General features: G+C 40.9%; 1 protein-coding gene and 1 long non-coding RNA gene across 13 annotated transcripts in view; one reads left to right on the top strand and one right to left on the bottom strand.

The window, feature by feature from the left end:
- HDAC4 (histone deacetylase 4) overlaps window positions 1-19380 on the top strand; it is a 474722-nt gene that overhangs the window by 224254 nt on the left and 231088 nt on the right. For 2 of the 12 annotated variants that reach the window (XM_077830162.1, XM_077830167.1), the window contains exon 1: window positions 4953-5114. The exons of 8 other annotated variants lie outside the window; for them this stretch is intronic. In XM_077830162.1, the coding sequence (XP_077686288.1) occupies window positions 5015-5114 (100 nt within the window). In that variant the 5' untranslated portion in view covers window positions 4953-5014. Of the gene's footprint in view, window positions 1-4735; window positions 4825-4952; window positions 5115-12744; window positions 12818-19380 lie in introns of those variants that run through there. 2 more of the 12 variants (XM_077830175.1, XM_077830173.1) reach the window with 2 other exon arrangements.
- Window positions 3135-8003, bottom strand: LOC144272229 (uncharacterized). The gene is made up of 4 exons (XR_013347517.1): window positions 7831-8003; window positions 7160-7204; window positions 4044-4224; window positions 3135-3918 (listed from the first exon to the last, which is right to left on the bottom strand). It is a non-coding gene; the product is annotated as an uncharacterized LOC144272229 (long non-coding RNA).

A 19380-nucleotide genomic window follows, 5' to 3' on the forward strand; every position in this document is an offset into this window, starting at 1 on the left:
ATGAGGTTCAACAAGGACAAGTGCAGAGTCCTGCACTTAGGACGGAAGAATCCAATGCACCGCTACAGACTAGGGACCGAATGGCTCGGCAGCAGTTCTGCAGAGAAGGACCATGGGGTTACAGTGGACGAGAAGCTGGCTATGAGTCAACAGCGTGCCCTTGTTGCCAAGAAGGCCAATGGCATTTTGGGGTGTATAAGTAGGGGCATTGCCAGCAGATCGAGGGACGTGATCGTTCCCCTCTATTTGACATTGGTGAGGTCTCATCTGGAGTACTGTGTTCAGTTTTGGGCCTCACACTACAAGAAGGATGTGGAAAAATTGGAAAGCGTCCAGAGAAGGGCAACAAAAATGATTAGGGGTCTGGAACACATGACTTATGAGGAGAGGCTGAGGGAACTGGGATTGTTTAGTCTGCAGAAGAGAAGAATGAGGGGGGATTTGATAGCTGTTTTCAACTACCTGAGAGGTGGTTCCAAAGAGGATGGTTCTAGACTATTCTCAGTGGTAGAAGATGACAGGACAAGGAGTAATGGTCTCAAGTTGCAGTGGGGGAGGTTTAGGTTGGATATTAGGAAAAACTTTTTCACTAGGAGGGTGGTGAAACACTGGAATGCGTTACCTAGGGAGGTGGTAGAATCTCCTTCCTTAGAAGTTTTTAAGGTCAGGCTTGACAAAGCCCTGGCTGGGATGATTTAATTGGGGATTGGTCCTGCTTTGAGCAGGGGTTGACTAGATGACCTCCTGAGGTCCCTTCCAACCCTGATATTCTATGATTCTAAGGATAGATTTCTTTGTCTCCAGGCTGAGTAAGGTGACTGATACCACTCAAAGGCACTGCGTTTCTTAAAGACTCAATTGATAAAAGCATAGAGCAATGGCTTATAATGGGCCTTATGAAACTTTAGTATCTTCTTGCAGAGCCACTTTGGCCTGTGCAGTTGCGTCCAAAGCTGTTATCTCGGGTCAATAAAGCCTGTGCTCTCATCATTTTGAGGGCAATGACATCAAAACTCTTCAAACACTCTTGAAGGGCTTTTTAGTTGTCATGCTTGATCTAAAATATATTGTATTTGTTTCCTGTTCCTCTGTGTTTTACACAGAGGAAAGATATGGAATTGTGGAAAGATATAATATCTAGCTCAACAAATGGGTTGAAGATTCTGTCTCTAAATCCAGTGTTCATCTTCCATTCAACGGCGCATTGTATTATGCCAAAAAGTGACTGTCCTATGTAAGCTTCAGCTACTCAGCCAAGAAAGACTGAAGTAAAAACACTTCCAGCTTCTGATATTTTTGAAAAATATAGGCAGTTATCCTTACACAACTTTTTATTCTATCAGAGAGAGGGATTCTTTAACTATTCCTCTGATCAGAGGGCCACACTTGGGACTTTTTCCTGAATCATCCTGCAACACCACCACCTCTAAATAACAGTGAGCATAGGGGACAGTCCAGATTTCATAAACCATGTAAAATGAAGGCTAAATGAATTCTTAAATGTCTAGACAAGTTCAGTTTGTGACCAATGGGCCCTGAAGATAATCTGACTGGGTAATGCAGTTGAGTGTACAGTGCATCACCCTTTGTACACATAATTTCTTTCTTCATACCTCCATCATTTTGCCCAATAAAGAAACAAGCTCTTCTGGATATAATTCACAGATCTGGACTTCAGGGTCTGTGCTCTCACTTTATTCCATCTTGGCAACTTTCTGGCCAGAGGGAAGCAAAACCTTCTCAGAGGAGACTTTTTAAAGTTATTGTTACCTGGGTTTCCACTTCTTTATTATGCATTACAAAGTAGATTTGGTGGCCTCCTCAGGTTTTAGTCAGAGGATCCTGCCCTTGCTGTCTTGCTTTTCCTTCAAAATAATCCAGATTAAAACAAATGCTGCTAATCTTGGACACAGTCTTTGTAGTTCATAGAACTGGTTATTCTCTTTCTTGGGTCTCTTACTGCTTACGATTTCTAATTAGTTCATTTCTAGTTTGTAACACTGTTTTTGTCTTGACTGATAATTGGTCTTCCAATAGAAGTACACATCTGCCAATCAGGAACATCCATCCCTTGGATTTTTCTACGTTGTTGCCCTTGTTTTCCCACTTAGGGGTCTAAGGCACCAAGCAGGCTGTTGGATCCCTAAAGAGAATTTTCATAATTCTGCCTCCATGCATAGATTAGGTGGAATGATGTTTGTGTCCAGGTTGGTGCTTGCCCATTCCCTGAGGAGATTGTTTAATAGGTAAGACTGAATTGTTCTAAAAACTATTCACTACTTTTCATTTTTTGTAGGAGACACAAAATCCAACTTTCCATAGTATTTTGAGATTCCAGTACAAAGGAAAGAGTTGGATAAACCATCTAGTCTTTGTTCTTGATCTTCAATTTTAGTTTCCTGTTTGAATAAAACTTAAGAACTTACTAGAGGGATCTATACTCAAGTGGAAGTAATTTTAATTTAAAGATTTTACAAAAAAGGTGTGATTACATATTCCGTAAGCATTTTACAGGAATGCCTTTAGATTGTATTAAATATGAGAAAACAAGAGATGTTTCTTTGCAATGAGTAAGTAACATTAAAACCCCATCTGTTGTCCAAAGTTCAGCTCCTCATTTTGAAAACTTTCAGTGGGTGTTAGGATCATTAAGTTCAGTTCCAATTCAGGCTGAAATTTTCTCATATCCCAAAAATATTCCATTTCGTGTTCACATTGCAACCTGTGCGTTGGTTGTAGGGAATCCGCGCTGCCATTACTAGAAATGTGTGTGAATTCCAAGGAGGATGACCAAGGCTGTATTTGAATTCACCCCACACACATCCAAAGCATGCAAGTGTTGAGCTGTGCAGAACTAATAGCAACTGTGGTGAACTGAGATACCTTCTTTTCGAGCATGGACAAATTATCAGAAATGCTGTAGTCTGTGACAGCCAGTATTAATGTGCTGTGGGAGGCAAGTCTTTTTAGCCCAGTGATTTGTGGGTAACAGAATAGTTTGTATAAGTATTTCCTCTTTTTCATTTAAACACATGCACTGGTTTGGTCACACTCAACATTGTCTCTAAATTAAAAACCTTTGTTGTGATCATCTGTCTCTTAGCAAACTCTGACTTTGAAGGTGGCTAGTAACACTGTAAATATTTGATTGTTTTATGTAACATACAGTCCGCAGGTAAGATCATTAGCAAGACTTCATTGACGGTAGGAAACCTCTCATAATAAAGACTAATAGTTCTAGATTTTGTAGTGTTTTTAATGCATTTTCTGAGAAGACATTATGCAGAAAGAGCAGGTGGATATTTGATATTAAGGGTTCTGTGAGATAAAAAGCAATGCTCTGCAGTTGATATTTCATTCATGTTTTAACTGTTAAATGTCCCAATTCAAAACTCACTACCTGAAGCACTGGTTAGGGGTTATGACATCATGCTAACATAAATCTCAATTTATTTTCTTTCTTTTTTTTCTAACGAACATTTCTAGTCTTGCATTGAAATGGATAGCTGGTTTCTTGACTTCCAGTTTAATGTGTGCTAATTTCATTAGCATATTTTAATAACAAACTCAATGATATGCAGAAAACTAGCATATTGTGGACTAAATACACCTCATGTGATAATCTTTCAAACATGATTATGATGCAATTCCATGTTTTCGTTTGTCTCATTATGGTTTACAGGAAAATATAATTCTTTTATGTTGGCACTGCAGTCAGATACTGCAGAAGCTTGTTTCTATAAATAGCCCTGATCTCACTGTCTTAGTGTTTCGGCGAGTTTTGACATTTACTGAAGTGTAGACAGTGGAAAGAGTGCTTTGCATGCACAATGAACCCTTCAGAACAGTACCAGGTGTTTTTTTAGGGTTTTTGTTATTTTGTTTGACAGGCGTTGTTCTCTTTAGTGCTGACAAACACTGCATGGAAGCAGAAAAAGGGTATTTGAAAATTATATGGTGTGTTTAATTTTTTTAAGAGACACCAATAGAATACATAAGGATAGGCAAATATAAAATTTCACCCAGAAGAAAACTATCCTTACCTCATTTACGAGATGATTTGTACCAAATTAATGCTGTTTTTTGGAAACTGCATTCATGCCTTTGAAGTCTCCCAGCTGTTCAGTATACTTGTTCTTTTATGTGACATGTTTCTGACATGTGGAAATCGTTCTGACAATATTACCCTGCATTTTTAGGCTTTGAATAGTGCAACGGGTCAGCCTTGAGGAAATAAAATGTGAAATTAAACACCTCGACACATACAGTACTATTTCCAGTTCCATCTAGCAATGAAAACCACTGAAAATAATTCTTAGGGGAGATTTGTACACGTGCTTACTCATTCAGCTGCATCAGAAATAGCTGTCATCCTTTATTGTGTGCATCATACTATGCAAATACCTTGTTTTTTCAGAAAGGTAGTGTGTTTCATGGTAATAACTGAGACTGAGACCAGGGCTGCTTCATTTTATTTTTATTTTATACTAAAATACTTGACAAGCTGTATTGGCAGAATTTATCTGAAGGGCAACACTAGCATGGCAGTAATTAGAGGGAAGGCAAACTCATTAGTCAGAAACAAAGCTAAAGAAAGTCTTGAGAGGGTGGGGATGAAGGGAGGGAGGTTGAGCCAATAGTTTCTGGAAACCACTGGACTCCTAAATTCAGATACATTGATCCAGAAGGAGTGTGTTCCTCCCTGGTGTGTTGTGGTTTGAAATACACCAGGGACTACAGAGTTACTGTATGTGTTGAAATGCTCTTGTGCTGGGTTTTTGCACACTCTGTCTCCAAAGCTTGCTGTCTCTCAGGCACGTGGTGGTATGTCTGTACTCTATTTAATCTTGTTTTTCTTCCCCCAGCCTTGAGCAGAAACTTACCTTTGGTGTATTTATAGGAGACTGTGGTGATTAATGTAGCTTCTCCCTTGGATCAGGAGAAAAGTGAGGAGTAAACCAGACTTGGTGGCTAGATAGATAGTATTCTGTAGATTCTGTGGAATTTGAGGTGAATGTCTGTCTGTGCATGTGTGTGTGAGAGTGTCACAAAGCAAAAGACTAGTTTAATACATCTGCGTTTGAAGTTGACATTGCACCCAAAGTGCAACAAAGGTATTGTCTTCTATTTTACCTTACATAAACTATTTTGTGAGAAATCTATTTATCAATTTAAAATTAATTCTGGGACATAAATTTCCTTTGAGTAAAATGTATCTAAGTAAACATTAAACTGAAAATGAGAAGATTTTAATTGAGCTCTTAAATTTTTAGATACTGAGGGTATGTTTTGTTTAAAATAAGTGTTTTTTAATGCATGTTTTATGCTTTAATGTTCAGTGTTTTAAAGACTGCCAGGAACACTATATCAGAAAAGAGAAAAATGCAAATTCTTTTGAAGAAATGTAATGTAATTTTTTTGTGTATAAATGTGACACTTCCCCCACTCCCTTTCAGAAAAAATATCTATACACACACATAGACAGAGATGCAATATTGCAGAAAGTTATTTGCCAGTGTGCTGGGGCAAGAAGAAAAAAAGAATACTAGTGCATGAAAATCCAGCAATGTGGTACTATATATAGACTTAATATGAAATAATTTAATGTAAAAAGATATCTTTCAGGAAAATATACGAGGAACATACTGTGTGAAAATATTCAATGTTTAGAGCGAACAGTTCATTATAGCAATTCTTAACCAACAAATGACTCCCATTAATCATATTTTGGGCAAACTATGAATTTCCAAATTTATCAGATGTAACATTTTTAACTAAGTGCCAGACTCTTAATGACTTCAACCGGTAAAGAGTGGGATGCTTTAGATCTTAGCTAATTTACAACATACATTTTCTTGGAAACCTCTAAATGTCTTCATTATTTTGGGGGAGAAGAATAGCACAGTGTGTTTTAGCATGTTATGAAAGTAATAGTAAGTGGAGAGACTGAACAGAATCCTTGCATATCTAGTGAAAAATAAATGCAGTGTCCTCCTTTTTACTGATTATTTTCCTACAGTGAAGGAAAAGATGTGGAGAACATAAGATAGTTTATTATTCATAATTGAGATCTTGTCTTTTAATTCATGGGTTTGGTATTTCTCATTAAAACTCTGAATATAGGCTTTGTGCTTTTGCTAACGTCATTAATCTGATTGTATTAATATGTTCTCAAGGCAGAACCTATAAAAGCAATTTTCTAGTCTACCATAAAATATTCATGAATACAGGCTTTTTTGTTTTGATGATGTGTTCATTAAGTAGAAAAGGTTTTATTGTTTTCAGGAGGGCTCTGCAGGTCAGAAGCATTCAGTGCTTCTGTTGGGAACTCATGGCATTTCAAGTAGTTTTTGAGACTGAAATAGTACGAGTCATGTTTGACGCACCACTCATTGAATACAATGAATGAGAATTATGGTTATGATCTCTGCAGCTGGCACACTGTGCTAGGACTTGAGACATTTTTTGTGGATTTGTTGCTCCATTGTATCTCTACTCAATATTAAAAATGTGACATTTGTTGAGTTTTCTCAGGAATATTAAACGGTCTTTTTTTTAACGTAATGGAACTTAAGCTGTTTTTACAGAGCAAATTAATTGTAATTTAGAGCTGAAAAGCTCTCTGAATTGCTCACTATACTCTTCTAAATACTCCAGTGGTTGAGTAATGCAAAGCTTTAGCTACTCCATTTGGTCTAATGCAGAACAGCTTAAGTATTGATTTCTTTTGCCATTTAATAGCATTTATTTTTTAAATTTAGTAACTCTGGCACTTGGGTCATGAATTAGTGTGTGAAGAAATTTTAGGTGCATATTTAGAACTGAAATTTCACTTAACGTGAATAATTTTGATGTAATGGTTCCTAAGTGAAGGTATGCAGATTAGCTCTGAAGATTAGCCAGACTGAGTAAACAACTTCCACCCGCATTTTAGAAATTCTAATCTTTATTTAGTGTTTCCATAAAGATGTATGCAGTACTGCCACCCCCAAATGTTCAGCTATCTTGTCAGGCCTACAAAAGTCATAGACTGGACTTAAAAACCATGAAATTTAAGCACACAAACTTGGGAGTTCTTTTGATTTTCCCTCTGGTTTTTGATCCTTTAGCATTCACAATTTCAAGTTCTTCTCTGCAACAATAAGGGCTACAAACTTACTTAAAAAAAATGGTGGGATTCTCTCATAAGAATTCTAAGCTGTGGCTGTAAGAAAAACACCAAACATTGAAAGATTCAGTAAAATTGTGAGAGCTAGCAAAATTGTGCGTAGTATTGTTCATTTTCATTATTTCCCTCTCAAAAGCTTTCTGAGGAGGGAACCCAAAGACAGCTGACTACTCTAGTATTAACTATTTCTTTAAGGTTTGGACTGTTTTATGATCATACACTGTATTTGATACAAAATTCCTGTATCTCATAATGGACAGAAGCTAGATTTGGTTGGACAGTCTAATTTGAGGCTAAATTCTGACTCTCACTGTTATGAAGTCAATACAGATTCTCCAGATTTACCCCAATATAACGAAGATCAGACTTTGCCCTCAGTAAATTATCTTCAGTAGATTCAGAATTACATAACACGAAAAACCAAATTGTGAGAAATGTATTGCCACCTATTTCAGATATAGTTATCATGCAGATTTCATACTGTTTACCGTGAATATGATGAATCATACCTATAGTCCTCTTGGAGCAGAGGCTTTGTCTATTAAATCTAAGGCCTGGTCTATACTAAGTGGGGGGGGGAGCGCGAGCTAAGTTGGTCTAAGTTACACAACTTCAGCTATGAAAATAGCGTACCTGAAGTTGACGTACTTAGAGCTACTTACCGTGATGTCTTCACTGTGGTAGGTCGACTGCTGACGCTCCCCCGTTGACTCTGCCTATGTTTCTCACGCCGGTGGAGTACCGGAGTCAACGGGAGAGCACTCGGCAGTCAATTTTTCGCTCCAGAGGTAAGTGTAGACATGCCCTTAAATGTTGTTTTGATGGAAATGGTAAATTGGCTCCTTCACAACCACAGTACATGTTGTTTCTGAAGATAAGTTGTGCATACTCTAGCTGTTAGAATTTTTGTTTTCTGCTGCCTGCTTTTTTGTGTGGATATTTTCATTAGTCTGCATTAAAGCATCCTGAGAGTTCTGGCAGGCTCTCAAAGATATGTACTCTAGGAATCTTACTGTGAAGATAGCCTTGTTCTATCTTGGGGGAAAAAACTTTCAAGTAACCGTGGTGGTGGAAATCCCATATTTAGGAAAATCAATTGTGTGCCTGTTCTTAAAATATTTTATACATTTGTATGTGTTTTCCAGGTTAGTATTTATGTTCAGAGATATTTGATAACACTGGAGGTCTGTCATTACTCTGCTGAATTCTGAAGTCCTAGTCTCCGGTGTAGCTGGCCATCAGAGAATTCTCATAGAGCTGTGAACAGAATCTGTTGAACAGACTTCATAGTTGGAAGAGATCATAAGGGAAACATTAGGCCAAACTTCTTCTCAAATGATTTCTCCCCATCTGCTATAATGCACACTTTATGGCTCTATGTGAGCCAATAGTTTTTGAAGATTGAGGGAACTAGCTGAACATTAGTAAATGTATCTTCAATCTTAAAAAAAGAATCTGAATGCTTTTGTTCTGCCTGCTTTTGGACTCTAGGAAACCGAATATTAATTTCAAACTGTAAAATTTCTTCCTCCTGCTCCCAAACCATTAATGTTCATATAGAATTAAGTTTAACTTTAGTACCCCCGAAAATTTATACTTAAATGCTGACACAATTCTAAACTCCCCCTTTTATGTCTGGCTATAAAATACCTAAACTGATGCATTATATCACAAACTCAAATTAAGAGCATCCATGCTAAACAAAATCTATGTTTAAACTGATTTACAGTAAAACTGGTACAACTTTGACTACAGATCAGGCCTTGGGGGGGAAGCTGTTGTATGGTGAGCTGTTTTGAAAATCTGAACCATATTCTCTCTCTCTCTCTCTCCATTCTCATATGGCCCATGTTGTAGAGCATCTGAGAACCTCTCATGAGTAAGAACTACATTAGTGGTGTGTCTCTCTCACTTCCCTTTTTACTGACAAAGGCAGGGTTTTTGTGTTTTTTGTTTTGTGGTAAATTCGTTTTTGGAATCTTTCTCTTTTTCATTTATGAATGTGATAGTGCCATTGGGGGAGCGACTGTGATTTTTGACTATTTTAAAGGGTAGTACTTACAGACTTTAGCTGGCCTTGGAACCACAGCAGAGTGAATTGTAAACACAAATATAATATATAAAATAACCATTCCAACCTATCTAACAGAGGAGTTCTCAGACTTTTCCATAGGATGGTCCTTATTTTAATACAGAAACTGGCTCATGGCCATCTCTCCCCGCATTACTGGCCACATTGCATCCTTATGGCAACTATTGCAATTGCTTCCATGGAAAATTAATGTTTAATTTATTTTAGATGTCTTTTAATGGTTACAGTTAATAACAAGGAGGAATGAGCACTATGAACCATCAGTTGTTTCCTAGGCCACTAGGTTGGGAGCGACTGATCTAACCCAATAAACTGTAAAGATAGCCAGTTGTTTAATTACATATTTCACTCCCACACTTGGAGATAGTGTTACGGTCAGCATAGATTTGTCAGGAACAAATCGTGTCAAACCAACCTGATAGCTTTCTTTGACAGGGTAACAAGCCTTGTGCGTAGGGGGTAAGCGGTAGATGTGGTATATCTTGACTGTAGTAAAGCTTTTGATATAGTCTCGCATGACCTTCTCATAAACAAACTAGGGAAATGCAACCTAGATGGAGCTGCTATAAGGTGGGGTGCATAACTGGTTGGAAAGCCGTTCCTAGAGAGTAGTTATCAGTGTTTCACAGTCATGCTGGAAGGGCATAACGAGTGGGGTCCTGCAGAAATCAATTCTGGGTCCTGTTCTGTTGAATATCTTCATCCATTTTTTAAAAAATGGTATAAAGAGCACACTTATAAAGTTTGTGGATGGTACCAAGCTGGGAGGGGTTGCAAGTGCTTTGGAGGATAGGATTAAAATTCAAAATGATCTGTACAAACTGGAGAAATGGCCTGAAGCAAATAGGATGAAATTCAATAAGGAAAATGCGAAGTACTCCATGTAGGAAGGAACAATCAGTTGCACACATACACAATGGGAAATGACTGCCTAGGAAGGAGTACTGCGGAAAGGGATCTGGGGTTCATAGTGGAGCACAAGCTAAATATGAGTCAACAGTGTAAAACTGTTGCAAAAAAAAAAAAAAGTGAACATCATTCTGGGATGTATTAGCAGGAGTGTTGTAAGGAAGACACGGAAAGTAATTCTTCCACTCTACTCCACGCTGATTAGACCTCCACTGGAGTATTGTGTCCAATTCTGGGCGCCACATTTCAGGAAAGATGTGAACAAATTGGAGAAAGTCCAGAGAATAGTAAGAAAAATGATTAAAATCTAGAAAACATGACCTATGAGAAAAGATTGAAAAAATTGTGTTTGTTTAGTCTGGAAAAGAGAAGACTGAGAGGGGACATAACAGTTTTCAAGGACACAAAAGTTTGTTATGGGGGGGGGGGAGGGAATTGTTGTTCTTAACCTCTGAGGATAGGACAAGAAGCAATAGGCTTAAACTGCAGCAAGGGAGGTTTAGGTTGGACATTAGGAAAAACTTCCTAACTATCAGAGTGGTTAAGCACTGGAATAAATTGCCTAGGGAGGTTGTGGAATCTCCATAATTGGAGATTTTTAATAGCAGGTTAGACAAACACCTGTAAGGGATGGTCTAGACAATACTTAGTCCTGCCATGAGTGCAGGGGACTGGACTAGATGACCTCTCGAAGTCCCTTCCAGTCCTATGATTCTATGACTACCTGTTTACCTGTTATACACAGTCTTTAAATTAGAATCACCCATACAAAAATCTCCTGTTCACAAATGGTCAGTGAACTCCAATCGAGATTCTTAGATTCATCTAGCTTTGTGATGATACCTGCATTTGAAACACGATGCTATCTCTATGCTGCTGTTAGTGGTAAACAACTGTGTGTGTAACTGCAGAGTGTAATGGTCTGTCATTTTCCCAAGCCAGATGTTCTATGGGAAATTTTCTATATTTTCTACCGTATGTTCCAGGGCACATACAAGATTCTAGTGGTGTCTATTTTCCTTTTTTGTGCTTCTGGATCTGGAGAGGAATGTGGGAGAGTGGAAGAAAAATGGAGCAGGGAAAAAAGACAAGAAGGAAAACAATAAGAAAGTGGCTGGAGCAAGTTGTAGGATGAAAAATAGCATTTCCAGCAAACTGACCTTTTGTTGACATAGTATCCATTTAAAAAAAAAAAAAAAGTCTCTCTTCCGCATAGTGGAATAGGTGGGCAGGTGTAAAACGAACAAAAGGAAGTATTTTTTCATACAACCTGTGGAACTCCTTGCCAGACGCTGTTGTGAAGGCCAAGACTGTAACAGAGTTCAAAAAAGAACTAGATAAATTCATGGAGGAGAGGTCCATCAATAGCTATTAGCCAGGATGGGCAGGGATGGTGTCCCTAGCCTATGTTTGCCAGAAGCTGGGAATGGGCAATGGGATGGGTCACTTGATGATTACCTGTTCCGTTCATTCCCTCTGGGGCACCTGGCATTGGCCACTGTGGGAAGACAGGATACTGGGTTAGATGGACCTTTGGTCTGACCCAGTATGGCCATTCTTATGTTCTTATATGGGAAACCTCTAGGAACAACTAGGTGCTGCAGAAAGTGGTGTTGGTGATTCATTAGGTAGAACACTCTTCTGAGTCTGTAGTGCTTGGGCTAGATAATTACCTTTTGCTCATGTAAATTCCCTCAATACTTTCATCTGGAGAATCTCTCTCTCTCTTTAATACAAGTAACTTCATCTGCTAAACTACATTTTTGTGTGGTAAACAATTGCTACATTCCACCTTGGACGTGGCTGCATTTCACTGATGGTGTCAGTCATGTCATCTCTGTTCCTGTGTATAGTTTGGATATCAGCTTATGTGAAACACTTTTTTGACCTGCTACTGTCACTGGTAAAATTTAGGCAAATTTAAAACTTTGCTTACAAAAAAAAATCCAGCATACCTCTCTTCCCAGATAGACTGCACAAGTCCATAGTGTGAGTAAGTCTGTCTGTCTTCCCTGTCTTAGTTTTCATACCGTAATTTACTTTCCATTTCAATGGTTTCCACTTCTAAACATACAGTAACTCCTCGCTTAACATTGTAGTTGTGTTCCTGAAAAATGTGACTTTAAGCGAAACAACGTTAAGCGAATCCAATTTCCCCATAAGAATTAATGTAAATAAGGGGGGAATAGGTTCCAGGGAAATTTTTTTCACCAGACAAGACTGTGTGTGTGTGTGTGTGTGTGTACACAGTATAAGTTTTAAATAATTTAATACTGGTACACAGAGATGATGATTGGGAAGCTTGGTTGAGGTGGTGAAGTCAGAGGGTGGGATATTTCCCAGGAATGCCTTACTGCTAAATGATGAACTAGCAATTGCCTGAGCCTTCAAGGGTTAACCCATTGTTGTTAATGTAGTCTCATACTCTGCAAGGCAGCATGAATGGAGGGAGGGGAGACAGCATGGCAGACAGAGACATACACAGTGTGTGTGTGAGAGAGGGAGAGGTGCGCATTGCCCCTTTAAGTACACTGACCCCACTCTAAGTACACTGCCTTTTTAAGTAGATCAACAAGTTGAGACAGAAGCTGCTGCAGAAGCTCCCTCCGTCCTGAGCCCTGTCCTGTCCCCACCCTGCTCTATATGGGGTAAGTGGGGTGCAGAAGGAGGGGGGGAAAGGGGGAACACCCTGACGTTATCCTCCCTGTTTCCTTCCCACCCCTGCACAGCAAGCAGGAGACTCCAGGGAGTAGCTCCAAGGCAGAGAGCAGGAGCAGCACGTGGCAGGGACAGCTGAACTGCTGGCTTGATAGGCTGCTGGTAGTCTGCGGCACAAGGAATTTAGGGGAACAGGGAGTTGATGAGGGGCTGCCAGCCCACCCTGGTTCCAAACCCCTCCCAGCCAGCTCCAACAGGCTGCTCTTCCTGCAAGCAGTAGACAAAGCAGGCAGCTGCCAAAAGACGTTATAAGAGAGAATTGCACAACTTTAAACTAGCATGTTGATCAGCAACATAACCTAATTGACCAGCAGCGTAACAACAAAACAGCATTAACTGAGGAATTTAAGTGAGGAATCACTGTACCCCCAAAATAGTCTCTGCTCCCTTGCAGAGTGTGCTGTTTTTGACGGGATGGATAAGAGTTTGCTTTTCCAGACAAAGCTTTGCTTTTGACAAATGTCTAAGACAGTTCTGGCAGTGGAGCACCTCAGCCTAAGCCACAGCTTCCACCCCCTTCATATTCTTCTTTAGTTGTCATCTGTAGACCTTTTTCCATGCAGCTCACCTATACACAGGAATCTCTTCCTAAACCTGTCCACTATTCCTCCATGTCCCACCTTTAAATGCAAGACTAAAAATTCCTGGAAACAATCATCTTCTCTTAAAAAAAAAAAAAAAAAATTGTGTTCCATTCATTCCTTCAGGGGTGCCCCATTGAAAGCAGCACATCATGTGAAAGACAGCACTTTAGCACTGTCTGTGTAGCTATCACAAATCAAGAAATGTCAAAGTTAAGGCTATCCATGCAACATTAATGCTGTCAGCTTGTACATTTGCATTACAGTACAGTTTTTTAAATACATGATCACATTTTTTTTAACTGGACAAGGAGATGGAAACCTTCTCAGAGCATAAGCACTATTTTTCCTCCAATTTACCTGATTATGTGCAAAGTCAGGGTCCATAAAATCATCATATAGGAGAAGGTCCAGAACCAATCTTCAGCGGTAGCTGCAGTTTCCTTTCCCTTATTTATAGGGGGCTGAGAAGTCAATAACTACCTGGGAACTCAGTCCTAGAGGTCTCAGTTTTAGGTGGGCTGACAGAACCAGGCTCCAGAACAGTTCATAGATTTGTTTTGTTTAAGGGTTGAAGGGATCAGTAGATCATCTACTCTCTGATGTCCTATATTACACAGGCCATAAAATTTCAACCATTTATCCCTGTAATTAACTCAATCATTTGTGTTTAAAGCATACATTCCAGAAAGGTGTCCAGTTTTGATCTGAAGACACAAAAATTGAAGAGTCCACCACTTCCCTTGGTAGTTTATTCCAGTGGCTAATCACCCTCACCGTTAAACATTTGTGCCTTATTTCGAATTTGAATTTGTCTGGCTTTGGCTTCCAGCCATTGTTTCCCATGTCTGTCTCGGCTCGATGAAAAAGCCTTTATCCAGTATTTCATCTCTGTGATGGTTCCTATGCACTGTAATTCAAGTCAGCTGTTGATCACCTTTTTGAGAAGCTGAACAAATTGAGCACTCAAAGGACATTTCTAACAAGTGGGATGATGCACCCCACAGGTGTGTGGTATCTAAAGCACACTAGCATGTTGTATGCTAATTGGTCTGTGTAGACCCTGTTGGTGTTCCCTGAAAGTTCCCTACTGTGCGTTGCGTACTGCTCTCTAGGCAACCTTCACTGTGTTACGAGCAGGTTCTACATGAGCCAATTAATGCACAACTTGTTAGTGCACTGTTGGTATTACACCCCCACCCCCAAAAGCATATTACCCCACCTTGTAGACACATCCTAAGTTTCTCACTGTAAGACAGCCCTCAAATTGTGTTTGGCTTTTTTCTGCACCTGCTCCAATTTTTCAACATCCTTTTTAAATGTGAACACCAGAAGTGTGCACAGCATTCTAGTATTGGTCTCACCAATGCCATATACAGAGTTAAAAATCACCTCTCTGTTCCTATTCACTGATCCCCTTTTTATACATCCAGGGCTTGTGTTAGCCCTTTTTGCCACAACTTTGCATTGCTTGTCCACTATGACCTCTACATCCTTTTCTGAGTGACTGTTTTCCAGGATACAGTTCCCATTCTGTAGATGTGGCCTGGATTCTTCGTTCCTAGCTGTCTGACCTTGCACTTGGCTGTATTAAAATGTATTTTGTGTGAATGGCCTTAGCTTACCAAGTAATCCAGATCACCATGAATGACTGTTTTAGCCTCCTCATTATTTGCCGTTCCTTCAATATTTTCTTTCAGTAGTGGTTTTATATTTACTTCCAGATAATGGATAAAAATATTGAAGAACATTAAGCCCATGGAAGACCCAATAAAATCACCCCTATTTGATGATGAAGGATATTTGTGAATGGTATTTTCAGGGTATTTGTTATGCTGATGGCCTAATACAGCTTTGGAGTGAGAGCTGGCCATCCATCCTGTTAGATATGACCAGACCAGTGCGGAGAGGGAGATAGGAAGAGTACCAGGGTGCAAGTAGGCTGGCATGGCGTACCCGTAAGAAGTGGCCGCCAGTACTGGCACATATGTAGCCAATGTAAAAGTGCCGGTGCGGCAGCACTTTAACATCGCTGCGCCTTTTGCCCCCTCCCGCTGGCGGCCCTGCCCCGAGCGGCACGGGCCAGGCAGCGTGGATGGGCTGGCTGGGGTAAGCCGACCCCCAGCCCTGCCCCTTCCGCCCAAGGCCCCATCCCTTCTGGGGGCCAGGAGTCGGGCCTCTGTGCTGGTAAGTCCTCTATGTTACTTTCACCCCTGAAGAGTACATTTTAAAAGATGATTTGTGTACAGAATACTCCCCTTACCATTGCTCGGTGGGGCATTTAGAACAAAACCCGAACTTAGTATTTATATTTGATAGATATTTGCAGGTGACATTTAAGGACACATCAAAGTCAACTTGTTTTGCAGCCATGTCTCACTTCCATAGGGAAGTGACTGATATAAAACCCATAATTAAGCAACCAGTCTTAAAGTAGAATGAGTTTAATCTTGCATAAAATGAAAGCTTTCATTTTAGATGTTAGTTGACGTTTCCTTGTATTGTATGACAATTAGTTATCTTTCTGGTAGCCAGCATCTCAGTTAGAATGGTTAGCAAGCTGGCCGTTCTATGTACGATGGAATGATTTATATAGATTTTTTCCCTAGACAAAGTGCTTTATAGACCCGCACCCCAGTTTGTTTCTCAGAACAATTTGCCCTTCTATGTAAATCATGATGTTATCCATCTTTTAGTTTGTCCTAATTCTTTGCTGCTTGGGGGAGATTCAGCTTCATGCCTCAGTTCTCATCAGATTCTGTCAAATAGTTTCTGACCCAAACACAGTTATGTGGGCAAAAACAAAGCCCTGTTTATTTTCTATAGAGGACATATAAGCAGTCAAATATTGCAGTCCACATGAGAAAAATTTGCTATCAAAGAACCTTTGAGTCATTTCAACTGATTTCTCTTATCCCTTCTTGAGCTAGTTCAGTCAGAGAAGTGACTGCTTCTTAGGCAGAGAAAAAAATTCTTGTGAAGAAATTTACAAGATGGTGACCTACTATACACATCTCTGTTCCTTTATTGAACATTGTTAAGGCTATGATTTAGTCACGGAGGGCAGATTCTGTGATTCTACCGGACCTACGTGACTTCTTCAGCTTCAGCTGTCAGGGGTTGGAGATGAGGCTGGAGGCGAGACTGTGCCCCCCTGCCTTGCAGCTGGGGCTGGAACCAGGACCCTGCAGCCGCTGCCCTGTGGCTTGTGCCAGGCCAGTGCATTCCCAGTGCCATGCGCCCCACCCCCTGGCTGCGGCTGGGTGTGACGAGGGCTGCAGCAGGGGCTGTGCACCCCGGCCCTGCAGCTTTCACCGGGGCCACGCATCCTGGTCTTGCAGCCAGGGCTAGGCACCCCCCCGCCATGGCTGCAGCCAGGGCCATACACTCCTATCCCGCAGCTGCAGCTAGCTCCAGAGTGGGGGCTGCGCTCTCCCCATGGCTGCGCGCCCCCCATGGCTGCACCCCCAGCTGCAGCATTTCCCCATCACATGTATAGGAAATTTCTCATGTACCACTGAAACCCTATAATAGGTTAAAATGGCTTATATGAGACCACTGTATGTCTCATCAGAAACGATAGCCTGAAATGTTTGTAGTTCTAAGCAGAAACATTGAAAACTTACCCAAAGACCACATTTTTATACTTCGATAATTTGACAAACATTTTGTTAGCACAAGTATTTTCCAAGATGTTGCATGTTCTAATTGTAAATAAACTTAGTAAATCGTTCTGAAGAGGACTAAGGATTTTTTGTAAGATTAAATTTACATATATTTTAAAGATTTTTTTAACAAATATGGGTTTTCATATAAATATAAACATATCAGAGGAGATACTGAGTTTTCTTATGGAGCAAAACATTAAAAATACAGCAAATATAAACAGCTGTAATATTCGGTACAGAATTGGAATTTTGGTTGCAATTTTGAATATTTAGATGATGGTGGATGGTTGTGGTTGTAAAAGGAAAAACAGTGGAAATATATTGAGATCAATGTTGCTGCAGTGTTTTCACTAAACACCTGCCCTGTTTGCTTCTTTATGAAAAGTTCCCAGTTCTCAGTGACATGCTCTGAGTAGCCAAATCACTAATTCTTTAATATGCCAAGTATTCAAGTACATTTTTATACCCTCTTTATTCCTGGATCCTGATTATTCAAAGGCTCATCTCCCAACAGATGCTACGCTGTACAAAGGGGCATGATGTGGCTTTCCTAGGTATCCATCTGCTTTAGAACCCCTGCATTAACTGCTAGTACACTGAGCTGTATTTAGTGCTTCTCTGTTACACTACAGTTTTTCCCCCATGGAAAGGGAGTGTTCTTGGGACCTCTCTGATCTTCACCTGACATTTGAATTTTTCCCATTTCCCTGTAAATTTTTGGCCACAACTATATCCCATAAAATAGATTTAATTTAGCGGTTTGCATTAAGTATGTAATAATATTAATACCCTACCGAGCTCATATCTTTAGATCTTTAAAAAGGTCAGTATCATCTCCTTTTGTGGATGGGGAAACTGAGGCATTGGGAAGAAAGTTACTTAGGCAGCATCACCCATCAGAACAGTGGAAGTCAGGAATTGACATCAGGTCTTCAGTTAGTACTCTGTGTACTAGGTCTCCCTAGATTAATATGAGTTTCTCACTTAGTGTGCAGCTCCGATGATGTTGTTAAACTGTGGGTCCTCTTTAGGATTACCAGGTATCAGGTTTTCGACTGGAATGCCCAGTCGAAAAGGGACCCTGGTGGCTCCAGATAGCACTGCTGACCGGACCATTAAAAGTCCGGTTGGTGGGGCTGACAGGCTCCCTACCCGGCTCCGCACTTCCCAGAAACAACATGTCCCTTGGCTCCTAGGCGTAGGTGTGGCCAGATGGGCTCCACGGGCTGCCCGAACACCAGCTCCTCAGCTTCCATTGGTCGGGAATTGCGGCCAATGGGAGCTGCGGGGGTTGACGCCAGTGGGGGGAGGCACCGTGCACTGTACAGAGCCACCTAGCCGCTGTCCTTGCACCTAGGAGCCGGAGGGACATGTTGATGCTTCTGGGGAGCCATTAGAGGTAAGTGCTGCACCTCTCATCTCTTCCTGTACCCCAACCCCATACCCCAGCCCTGTGCCCCCTCCTGCACTGAAACGCCCTTCCGGGAGTGTCTCTGTTCAGTTCATGATTTTTAGTGTCTAGCAGAGTAATGCATTTAAGTTCCCGGGCTCCTTTTTTGAAAGTGTTCAGGTTTCCTTTGAGGATGAGGACTGAAAGGTCAGCTCTGGGGTGATCATGTTACCTTAGGTGGTCCCTTACAACAGTGGTTCTCAACCAGGGGTCAGGGGCCACCTGGGGGCCGTGAGCAGGTTTCAGAGGGTCCGCCAAGCAGGGCCAGTGATAGACTTGCTGGGGCCCAGGGCAGAAAGCCCAAGTCCCAGTGCATGGGGCTGAAGCCTGGGGCCCTGAGCCCTGCCACCTGGGGCTGAAGCAGAAGTCTGAGCAACTTAGCTTCTCAGAAATGCTTCCAGTTCCACGCACAGGGCCAGGTGGGCAGGCAGAGCTTCAGAGTCGCAATGCGTGGAGGAGACGATGGTGTAGAGAGGAGGGGTTTAGATTTATTAGGAACTGGGGAAACTTTTGGGATAGCAGGAGCCTATACAGGAAGGATGGGCTCCACCTAAACCAAAGTGGATCCAGACTGCTGGCACTTCACATTAAAAAGGTTGCAGAGCAGTTTTTAAACCAAGGGATGGGGGAAAGCCGATTGCTGCAGAGGCGCAAGTGGATTGGACAGAGACTTCTATTAGAAGAGAGTCTATTGATAGAGATTCTCTAGGTTTTAGTCAGGAGGAGAGGATGGAAGAGGATAAAGTATGGGCCAGATCAGATGAGAAACATTCACAAAAAGAATCTGACACATC

The sequence above is a fragment of the Eretmochelys imbricata genome, chromosome 11 (assembly GCF_965152235.1).
Source record: "Eretmochelys imbricata isolate rEreImb1 chromosome 11, rEreImb1.hap1, whole genome shotgun sequence".
Taxonomy (NCBI): Eukaryota; Metazoa; Chordata; order Testudines; family Cheloniidae; genus Eretmochelys; species Eretmochelys imbricata.